The 10,869-nt window shown below is 43.2% G+C and overlaps 2 protein-coding genes across 4 annotated transcripts in view; one reads left to right on the top strand and one right to left on the bottom strand.

Annotated features, from left to right (window-relative positions):
- The first annotated feature begins 313 nt into the window (after nt 1-313).
- LOC143321786 (homeobox protein DBX1-B-like) lies at nt 314-5,753 on the top strand. Its single transcript, XM_076732427.1, has 4 exons — nt 314-683; nt 1,263-1,346; nt 4,959-5,161; nt 5,294-5,753. Exons 1-4 carry the CDS (start codon nt 314-316, stop codon nt 5,618-5,620), a joined length of 984 nt encoding a protein of 327 aa, XP_076588542.1. The 3' UTR covers nt 5,621-5,753.
- Nucleotides 5,754-6,491: 738 nt separating this feature from the next.
- ckap5 (cytoskeleton associated protein 5) overlaps nt 6,492-10,869 on the bottom strand; it is a 29,527-nt gene continuing 25,149 nt past the window's right edge. For all 3 annotated transcript variants that reach the window (XM_076732424.1, XM_076732425.1, XM_076732426.1), the window contains 6 exons: nt 10,627-10,815; nt 10,323-10,460; nt 10,063-10,146; nt 9,806-9,965; nt 9,591-9,712; nt 6,492-8,808 (listed from right to left, as the gene is read on the bottom strand). In XM_076732424.1, coding sequence (XP_076588539.1) covers nt 8,545-8,808; nt 9,591-9,712; nt 9,806-9,965; nt 10,063-10,146; nt 10,323-10,460; nt 10,627-10,815 — 957 coding nt within the window. In that variant the 3' untranslated portion in view covers nt 6,492-8,544. The remainder of the gene's footprint in view (nt 8,809-9,590; nt 9,713-9,805; nt 9,966-10,062; nt 10,147-10,322; nt 10,461-10,626; nt 10,816-10,869) is intronic.

Raw genomic sequence — 10,869 nt, 5'->3', positions numbered from 1 at the left:
CCTGCAGGGTGTTGGACTGAGGTCCAATCACAGTAAATCAGGGGACCGTTGTCCAATCCCCTCTCCCTGAACTTTGTGTTCAAAGAGCCCCATGAAGGGATCCCTCAGCCCAGCCCTGAGGGTTGAACTTGTGCGCGTGGGTGTGCGCGTGAGTGCGTGTGTTTCTGTTTGAGAGTGACCCCCTTGTATAAAACCTCTCCAAGAGATCACAGAGAGCACAGACTGAGTGTGTTGTTCAGGTTTGTTTTTTTCCTGAGCGCATCTCTGCTCAAAGTAGCAAAAAGTGAAGGAAGCTCGTGCAGGTCGGACCACCATGATGTTTCCCTGCAGCGCTCTGCCGCCTCCTCTCTACCCGGGCTTACTGCGTCCCCCTGCGGCTCTCTCCTCTCCTCTGACCCGGTCACTCCCCTCAGGCTTCCTCGTGGAAGATCTCCTCCGATTAAACCAGCCTGTCAGCTACATACATCGGACTTTCTCTTCCAGAAGTCCTGGGGACATCCTGTCGCTCAGCCCGGCGCAGGGCGCGTCTCCCCGGGCGTTGGGACCCAGCACAGACCGGTCTGTGCTGCAGAGCTCCAGCCACCCGAGCTGCAGCAGCCCGGGCTCTCCGCAGACTGTCTGCCCGGACTCCGGATACCTCAAGTTCGGCGTCAGTGCGATACTGGCACCGTCCACACGGAGCGGTGAGTGTGAGGAAGAGACTTCATGATGCTGGCTAGATTTGTATTACACCACTACAGCGAGCATACTGTTCAATGATAATAAAAAATGGAATATAACAACATCTGTATTATTAAAAATAAATAAACAAATAAAGATCGAAAGTATTATTATTATTATTATTATTATTATTATTATTATTATTATTATTATTACTACTACTGATGCTAGTCTGTCACAAATGTTGGCAATTTGGCATAAAGTCTATCAGAATATTGAATATTGCAAAAAAAAAAAAAAAAAAAGCCTGTAGGCCCAGTAAACTAATAAACACTCAGTAAATGTGTTTAATATTATATTTAGCAGCCTGCTGAGATGTACCAGATGTAACTCTAAAATGTTCTCTTTATTTTTCAATTCAATCAATTCTTTCTCACTGGGCACAGTTGGAACTATATTTGTTATTAAATTTATTGATACTGAGATGCTATAATTCCTCATTTATCATTTCTATACATTTCTGCTGTCTGGATTGCTGTATTTTCCAGTTCATGTTGTTTCTCTGATCTGAAGTCGAACCGTGCTGTGTTTCTGCTCCTCAGTCCAGAGTTTCCAGTCGAAGTCCTTCCCTTTGCCTTTCTTTGATGGGAGCCTCCATCCTTTCATCAGAGCTTCCTATTTCACAGGTTGGTGGATTTAACACTTCCATACAAACTGTATGTTGGCATTAGTAGTTTCAGAACTCAGATAGACACAGTTCATCTACAGCTGACGATGGTTTCCTCTCTGCTGTAGAAGAGAAAGACATCACACGCTCACATACATTTATTGCATTGTCTGGGTATCACTTTATTCTGGGTGCTAATCTGAGAATGTGTTCCTCATTTTCACTTTGGCAAACCGCTCTTATCTTCATCTGTTTACAATATAATACTCAAACAGACAAAATCTCATTTATCTGTCAGTGAGTGGGTTTGTGTTTCAGCTGCAGCCCAAAGATTCAGATGTGATTCATCTGTGGATATCTTTCACACTCTTACTAATGATAATAGTAAACAGTTTGTGATTTGCTGCAAGGCAGTTTGATCAATTTGAAATGTGGTGGAGGAAATATGATGCCATACAAAGAACGTTTTTCTTCAAATATCCTTTTTATTTATGTAGAACAGACTGTTTTCATAGTAACACACCCTGCAGAAGCAGGGACTGATGATTCAACACTTACTTTGCTTTTCATAGCTCACTTTCTGTACTTTGGTTGGAATGAAAACTCCTCAGTCAGTGAAAATTTCATTTTCCTCCACTTCACCCTCACCGCCAACATCTGAGTGAGCAAACAAACAGCAGTGCACCTTTTCACCATAGACATTAAAACGACTGGTTGTTCAGCTAAATAAAAGATCCAAAAGCAGTTTCCGATAAATATTTATGCTTGATCCTGACTGATTAGTTAACTTCTCTGCATTGGCAAACTAATGTTATTTATAGGTTAGAGTAACTAGACCAGTGCAACTGGCTGAACATAAATGTTAATAAAGACAATCAATTCATTAATGCTCTTTAAATGAGTAGAATTAAGGAGCCACAAGTTTGTAATAATGGGAAATAACTCATGGTGCCACCATAAGGTTTCTATGTGACCTACAGTTCAATGAAGATTTCAAACTGATACTGATTAACACATTAATGAATTAGCTGTGTGACTGACTGGTGGCCTGTCCAGTGTGTGAGCTGGGATCCTTTCCAGCCTCCCAAGGATTTATAAATGGATTGATATCAGTTCATCAATTCTCTGACATGTCTGATGAATTCTGGAGTTAAAAATGAGATGAACATTAAGGAAACTGTTTCCAACACAGCAAAAATATTAGAGATGTTCAAGCTAAACAGGCCTTCGAGCATACAATTCTGGCTGTTGGCAAGTTGATGCCTAAAAGTTTGGATGTCACAGCTCCTGAAATTGTTTGTGAAAAACACATTGTGGCAGCAGATGCAGACGCTGAGGCCTCAGTTGGCCGTTTAGAGACGTTGGTAGCCTTTTAGCATGGGAATACCTCGGACAGCATGGAATCAGCTCCGCCAATTTGAAGGCCTATTTAGGCGACGCACTGACTGCTGACATTAGCACCAGTTGTCCTAATCTACAAATTAGTCCAGTTTGTCACGCTCTAAATATATTAGTGCCGTTTGTCATGGTCTAAATGTGAGGCGGGTATCTTCCCAGCTCAGGAACTCAGCGCCTCTTCACGCGCCGTCGTTTTCCCACCAAGCCCCTCTGCCTGCCCACAAAGCTCCCAGCACCATGACCAATAGGAGCCAAAACCACACACACACACACACACACACACACACACACACACACACACACACACACACACACACACACGCACCCATGCACGCACGCACATACACACACACACACCTTGAAGATTTGAGTTAGCTATGTTGCTCACGAGATTTGTTAAATTCACAGGTTTGAACTTGTGTCCTTTGATTGATTTTCTAACGCTGACCAGCATATTTATCAATTCAACAAAACACACCATCTCTATTTTGGTATATTTGGACGGAATAACTGTAATAATACTTGAAAGCAGATGTATGACACTGTGAACAGCTCTAAGCTCTCTGTATCCTCTAAAGCTTGAGTGAAGACTCTCTAACAGCTCTACATTATACTGACCTGTCTTTAATGGGCCTGTAATATACTGGCCTGTCGACGGCCTTTTCCACTCAATTCATTACAACACAATCACCTTTCTCTATGCATTTGCAGCCTATACAATCCCCCTTCATGCTTCATTAGAGGCAGTGTGAGCCGAGCTTTGGAGAGCCCGTCTCATTAGCATAGGCTCTGTTTCCACTGCTGGACAAATTGGGCTTTGAAACGGCAGATTTCAGGCAGAACAAGTATATTACGGGCAGCATCGGGGAGCCTGTGTGATGATGATGGAAGCAAGAAGGGATGAAGATTTTCTGAGAACTCTGACAGATATGGAATAAAAGTTTAGCAGAAATCAGAATATAAGTGTGTGGCTTGTTTTCATTCAGTCTTTGCCTCTCTGTCGGCTGAGATGGTAAGAAAACAAGAAAATATGATTGAAAAATACTAAATATGAGTCATTCATTCATTCATTCATCTGATCTCTAACATTTTAGACACACTGAAGGCAAAAGGTACATGAAAAAGAAACTCACTTCTTTCACTTCACAATCACGTCTTGATTGATTGAATACAGAATAAATCAGTAACACTGCAGCTCACTCACCACAATCATATCTTTATTAACATGTTTATCATGAATTGATCCAAAAACATCTCTGCTGTATATTTCTACCACTGTTCAACTGGTAAGAATAAACCTGGAGAAGAAACAACACTACAAGTGACTTAAATTGATATTACGCATTAATTGCTCATAATGGCTACAAAATATGTTAACAAATGAATCCTGAAACACATTTAAGCAGAAAAGTGTTGCTGCGGCAGCTTCCTATGACATGTGACTGACTGTTGATTCACGCTTTATGGTGAGAATAAACATAAATCATAGAATAATTTGAAAGAAATGCAGTGTAATACATATCATCTTAAAGCCATTGTTCTCCTCCAGTCATCAATCCGTCACTGATATTGATCAAAGAGTTCAAAGCTAACAAAAGAGCCAAAAAATTAGTTAAAGCAACCGCAAGAACCTTGATTTTGTGTAGATTTTGGCGCCCCTTGTGGACAGAAGAGGTAGTGTTTCCGCCTCTGGTAAAAATCGCGCTCTCGCTAGCATGTGCATTTGTTTTGGAAGCGAGCAAAAGAAAGTCACAACTTATTTTTAACACTAGTTTTTCTTTTTTAAATTCAGCTGTTTGGAGGATGCGTAGCTTTTCGGGTCAATACTGAGGACAGGTATTAAAAATAACTACAGCCACTTTTCTCCCTGATGGTCTCATTTGTTTGTGTATGTATTTCATCCATTTCTAGTTAAAATCTCCTTGTGGTACGTTTAAGAAAAGCAAGAGAGTGGAAATGGATCCTGAAAAGTAAATAAATACATTAAAAGAAAATCACCATCACCCTGCAGGAATCATGTAGTGGAGAAACAACACTTAAACCTCTGCATCAGTAAGTCTGATTACATAAATTATAGTTGATCATATAACATAACAACAGAATCCTTATGGTGGCTGAATGTTTGAGTGGTGGTGGGTCACACTGGGGGACCTCAGATTCTAAAATCCCAGCCGCAGCCCTGCTGGTAACTCTATGTATTAACTCTCGGCTGTCTCTTGTTTTGTCCCTCCAGCGTCCTCCTCTGTGGTTCCCGTCCCAGGAACATTTTCATGGCCCCTGGCCCCGAGAGGGAAGCCCAGGAGGGGCATGCTGCGGCGGGCTGTGTTCTCAGACCTCCAGAGGAAGGCCCTGGAGAGAACTTTCCAGAAGCAGAAATACATCAGCAAGCCAGACAGGAAGAAACTTGCCAGTAAACTGGGTCTTAAAGACTCCCAGGTACGCACCAAGGACTCAGTCTATACGATGATGTCATACTTTATGCTCCATTGCTCTCATGTTGTGCCTTGAAAACTGGGCTAGTAGGCACATTTGTGAACAGTTTTTTTTTTCTTTCTGTGTCCTGTGAAGGTGAAGATCTGGTTTCAGAACCGCAGGATGAAATGGAGGAACTCTAAGGAGAGAGAGCTGCTGTCAACGGGCGGCTGTCGCCAGCAGACCCTCCCCACCAAAGCCAACCCCCACCCAGACCTGACTGACGTAGGCAGCACCTACTGCCACAGGCTGGACAGGACTGCCCCCACCAGCCAAGTACAGCTGGACAGCCAGGAGTCACATCTTCACCACCAGCATCATCACCACCACCATCATCATCATCACAGTCCTTCGTCTCCGTCAGAGTCCAGCAAACAGTCAGAGCTCTCAGAGTCCGACAGTGAAGAAATCACAGTCTCGTAAGACCTTGATAGAGGATTCAGACGTGATCGGTTTAACAGTCCACTGTCATGAGGTGCTGTCAGTTGTGAAGTATGACGGGACAAAAAGAGTTAACGAAGAACCCAATGAATGGAAGTACAAACGAGAAGTGCCTGAATCTGCTCTGTACGTAGCTGTATGTTCTCAGCTTTTCCCCTTGCGGCCATATTTGTGTACAGTGCTGTTTATATTGCTTTTATATGTAGGTCAGTATATGTATATACAGTGAATAAGGTACTTATATTGAGCTGTTTTAGATATTTGTAGATTGAAATGTTTAAAATTCTGAAATATACAAATGTCTCTTTCCATACATATTTGTATTCTTTATATTTTCTCAAATAAATCTCGAAAAGTCTCATCAATGTCAAGTCTCCTGCTGATACCAGACATGAGAATTAAGCCTCATCCACACCTCTGCAGTCGTCTCATGTCCTGCAGCGTTTTGCTATGAACAGCATAAACATGGACGTGTTTGAACTCCAGCATATTTTTACCTAAACATCATGGGCAGCTCATCACCTGGCTGAGCATTTGAGGACAAGTAACAAAAGCAGTGTTCATGTAAGGCGATATATTTGAGTTTAGTCATACTGCAGTACATTTGAAGTGTACTACAGTATGACGTTTGTACTAAATGTATGTTTAACATCCAGCTGGCACTGGTTAGCAAACTAAGAGACTAAGTTCCTGCATAGTCACAGTATTTCACAATGTACTCAGAGACATTTGGACAAGCTGAGATTGGTTAATTATTACAGTGATCTAGTCCTGAAGACATTCTGGGTCTATACCAAAAAAAAAGCAGCTGTTCGATTCCTTTACGAAAATAATCAGCAAATTCAAAGATGGATTGTTAAAAAAAACCAAGACTTTATTGCCATTCTTTCACTATGGATTATACAAGGAAAGCTGGAGAGCAACAATGTAAGACTAGTTACTGACATTTGAATTAAATACAAAAACAATTGTTATTTATGTTTTTCTTTACTCAACGTTTGGTTACAGAACAGATGACTGACAGGGCCGCCGTCGTCATCGTCATCATCACCTTCATCAGAAAAACAATGACTTAATTAAACAGCGGTTTTATTAATGTAAACTTTATTTACATGAGAAAATAAAAACAATCACAGACTTCATGCCATGCTCTTCAAGCCTACAAACACAACGGAGTGGCTGCTGTTAAATAACTGAAGGGAGGTGTTAATGGAGGACATTACATACAGTATTTACAGCCAAAGGTCAACCCACAGCACAATCCAACACACAACTTAAACACACCTGTATACGGCTCTGCTTGGTCCCAACTTCCTTCCTGAATCAGCTGGCTGATGGAGGGACAGATTCTCAAGCCTGATTGGCTGAAAAGCGGCATCAGGATGTGCTAAATGGTGCCACTTCTCCTCCAGAATACAAGCAGTAGTTTTTAACCCTGTACCATCTTAAGTCTGCAGGTTTTTGGTGGGAAAACCTCAAAACTTTTAGCCCTCATAAATCAGAGGATTGAAAACCACTGACTTTAAACAAATGCTTACCAGAAGGCCACAAAACACTTTCAGAATAAAGCTGAACAGGTTCCCTACCTAACGCTGACCAAACACCTGGTTAAAACCGATAAAACTCCGCCTTCTACATCAGCATACGGCTGCAGCTTTCAGGGCCTCGTCAGTTTGAACCCCGTCAGAGGTAGAAAAAAAACAGAGGGCCTGATGTCACTGTGTAAATGCAGTTCAACTTATTTTGTGGCCCTTCGAGTGGCAGCATAATGTCTGAAATTGACAGAAATCAGACATTTTGCCGGAGCATCGAGCCCTATTTGCACTGCGCTATTTTGAAAGAGACATCAGCCTCATCACCAAACAGCGATCATTAATTTGGAATTTTTATGTTACTGATAATATTTCCTCAATTATTACTAATCACTGGAAGCTCCCAGTACAAGCAGGAGTTACACTGACACTCACAGTGTTCAGCCACAGGGGGGCAGTCTCACTCTGCATTTACACAGACACAAATTTGACTTCAGCTCTTTCCAGCAGTGCTTCTCCATCCAAACACAGCAGCAGCAGCAGCGACGCGGTAAGTCGGGGTGAAACAGGAACAAACAACATTTCTTAACATTTGTTTTTTCCTGCAACCACACGAGAAGCGCTTCATAACAGTTAAGTGGTTAACAACTTTTAAATATGTACAAACATCTTGTGCCGTGATACTAAAACAGATAAGGGAGGAGGGCAAGGTCACTATCTAATTATTATAATACAGTGAGAAGTGTACACAGGGGAGCGGGGAGGGGGGGCACCCTCAAAGGGAAGGCTGGGGAAGGACAGGAGGGAGGATGGGGTGGGTGGGTGGGTGTGATAGTTCGTTCGTTAAGACGAAACTGTACAGACTGAGAACTACAGCTGACTATGTGGTCCTGTACACACAACATCAAAAGTCACTCCTAGACTCTGGGTTCATCTTTTTCTGCCCTGACGTTCGACACTTCAAACCAAAAAGAGCTTTCAAATAAGTCAGAATAAGTCGCTAAAAACACTTAGATGGTTTCTGGTGCGTGTGTGTGTGTGTGTGTGTGTGTGTGTTTAGGCGCTGAAAGTCCCAGTCACAGCCTCAGTTCAATCCGAATGTAATCAACTACAATCAGATAAGGGTGCGTTTGATTTCTAATAGCTTACAGGCACAGTGGGTGGAGTCAGGTTCAAACTTGAGGGTGTATTTGTCTGTTGCTACCTGGTTTATTGATACACAGGGGTGGGCTTCAGTGTCAAAGTGCTTTCTATTTCGATCTACCAGAACATGAACAGAAACACAGAGTGGGTTTAAAAAGTGGGATGTCGCTTTTTCTACCAGCTGAACTCCACAGGCTTCGCGGATGAGATGAGGTGGTGGCGCCGTGCTCCTTACTGCCGATTGCTCTTTATTCTCTCCAGACGTTTCTTCAAGTCGTCCAGGTTGGCCGCCGGCGAGGCCGAGCGGGTGTGGGCATGCGTCGGCGAGTGGGAGTGCGAGTTGTGTTCTTGCTGGTACAACTCTCGGGACTCTTTGAGCTGAGACAGCTTACTGTGGAGCATGTCGGTGGAGGAGGCCACCGACGGCTTCGAGGACAGCAGGGAGGAGATGGCAGGCCGCTGCTGAGGCTCGTCCTCGCTTCCTCCGATGCCCTGCTGCAGGCGGAGAGAGGCGTTCATTTACTAATGTGTACAGGCGGTGAATATTCCTCAAGAAGCTGATAAAAGTTTAATGATGCGTGAGCTGTGACACTTCACCGAGACCAACGCATGTCAAAAACAAACGTGTGACTGCAACCTTAAATGTGCGCTTTAGTTTTGTTGACAGTACAGCAGCCTCAGAGCAAATGCAGCAGCATGAATATTGCATTTTAAAACTGCGCTCTCTGAAGTTGTGATTTTGGTATGAAAAGGTGATAAATCATTCACTTATCCTATGCCATGTCACTGTTTGTGTTACAGATATGCTGAAACCAGTATCCCTGTTCTAAAGGGATGTTCTTGACCCAAGTTGAGGCTCCCAAGCCAGCACATCCTTTCAGGCTGTAATCCCCAACAGGCACTGAATGCAGGGCTCACTTCAGAGATCAAAATCCTACGAACAGTGTGCTAGAGCCTGACGGGTTCTCAATTTTTGAGATTAAAAGAAGGGAGTTAAAAAAAGGATCATATTTAAATTGATATTTGTTTTCATAACAAACAGATGAATATTTTTGACCCCTTACATTAGTGTATTGTTCAACTATGTCCTGAGTTTTACAATTGAAAAATTAACAGTTTAGTGCTCTCTAGTGGACAAATTATGTAATGTCAACAAACAGAAGCACACCTCTTCAGTATTCTACTGGAACGACATGTACATGTACAGTTGGGGTGTACAGCACCCCATGGAAGAGGACTGGCTGAGTGTGTATCAGAGTGTGTATGAGTGAACTAACCCTGGAGGTGTTTTCCAGGCCTTGTCTCTGTCTGAGGATCTTGAGTCTCTCATAGTAAACAGCTGGTTTCAGCTCTTCATTGTTACTGCTCAGACTGGACTCCACGCCGTGCTGAGGGATCACTGCAGACACAGACAGACACAGACACACCAGTGTAACTATGAACTCCTGACTGCATTCTGACCAATTAGCACGGTGACAGCTTCCAGGTGTACCTGTTGAGGTCTGGATGCGAGCCTTGCCCTCTCTCTCAGATTCAATCAAACGAAGGCCTCGCTCCACGTAGCTCTGGAAGAACTGGGACGTGTTTTTGAGGAAGGGCTCCACGTCAGCGTCTGAGTACTTCTGTTTGTACTCATACAACTCCGTCAACCCCTGAGGAGAAGATTAGACACAGTATTGAAACATTACTGAATGTTTTCCAGGCTCTTTCTCATAATAAACCTCTGTTTTTTGATGGAGCTGAACTGACCTCTTTAGTGTTCTCCTTGGAGCCGATCTTCTTAAATATTTCAGACAGAATGTCACTAACTTTAGCCTTTGACATTCGATCCTCCTGGGAACAAAACATAAAGGACCAATCCTCGTTATATCTATAGTCACAGTTATGTTCTATTACAGAATTCATTTCAGCACACTGTCATCCTGAAGACGAGAGGCAGCTGAACTCTTGACATCAGCCTGAAGGGCCACTGAAGTGTGCTGTTGTGTATTTGGTGTGGTGTTGCTCACCGTGCGCAGGCCGCTCTTCTCGTTGCCGCGGTCGCTCTTCAATCCTGACAGGTTTCCAGAGTGTTTGACCACCCGCCTCAGATGGGCCTCCAACTCTGACTCATTACGGTTCTCTATCATTGATAGGTGGTCCAGGATCTGCTCATCAGTGCATTCAAACAAATGAATTCAATTTCAAGAAGTGAGAAATAAACACAGTAAACACAAATAACTCAGCTGGGATCAAAACCATTGAACTAAACGCTGCTCAGACTATGATTCGATACATTTCACACGTGTGTGCGCGTTTGCGTGTGTGTGTTACCTTGGCTCCGGTGAGCTTGCAGAGTGTGTGCAGCAGAGTCTTGAGGGTTCTGTGTGGGACGTCACTCTTGAGCTGCTTGAGCTTCTCTTTGGGGAAAACCTTCATGAAGTTGTGGACATCCAGCAAGATCCGATCCAGGTTGATAGTGTTGATGGTCTCTGGGAGGAAGCGGATCATCCTCCACAGACACTGAACACAAACACAGAAGAGTCAGTTTGACGTGTGTGATGTGCCATCTTAATG

The sequence above is a fragment of the Chaetodon auriga genome, chromosome 6, assembly GCF_051107435.1.
Source record: "Chaetodon auriga isolate fChaAug3 chromosome 6, fChaAug3.hap1, whole genome shotgun sequence".
Classification (NCBI taxonomy): domain Eukaryota; kingdom Metazoa; phylum Chordata; class Actinopteri; order Chaetodontiformes; family Chaetodontidae; genus Chaetodon; species Chaetodon auriga.
This window is presented reverse-complemented; position numbering and strand designations above follow the sequence as displayed.

Bases quoted from the DNA above. Each gene is read 5' to 3' on its own strand.
- LOC143321786 (XM_076732427.1), top strand. From the start codon at position 314: ATGATGTTTCCCTGCAGCGCTCTGCCGCCTCCTCTCTACCCGGGCTTA. The intron at 1,347-4,958 runs GTTGGTGGATTT...TTGTCCCTCCAG, and splicing joins CAGAGCTTCCTATTTCACAG to CGTCCTCCTCTGTGGTTCCC. The intron at 5,162-5,293 runs GTACGCACCAAG...TGTCCTGTGAAG, and splicing joins TGGGTCTTAAAGACTCCCAG to GTGAAGATCTGGTTTCAGAA.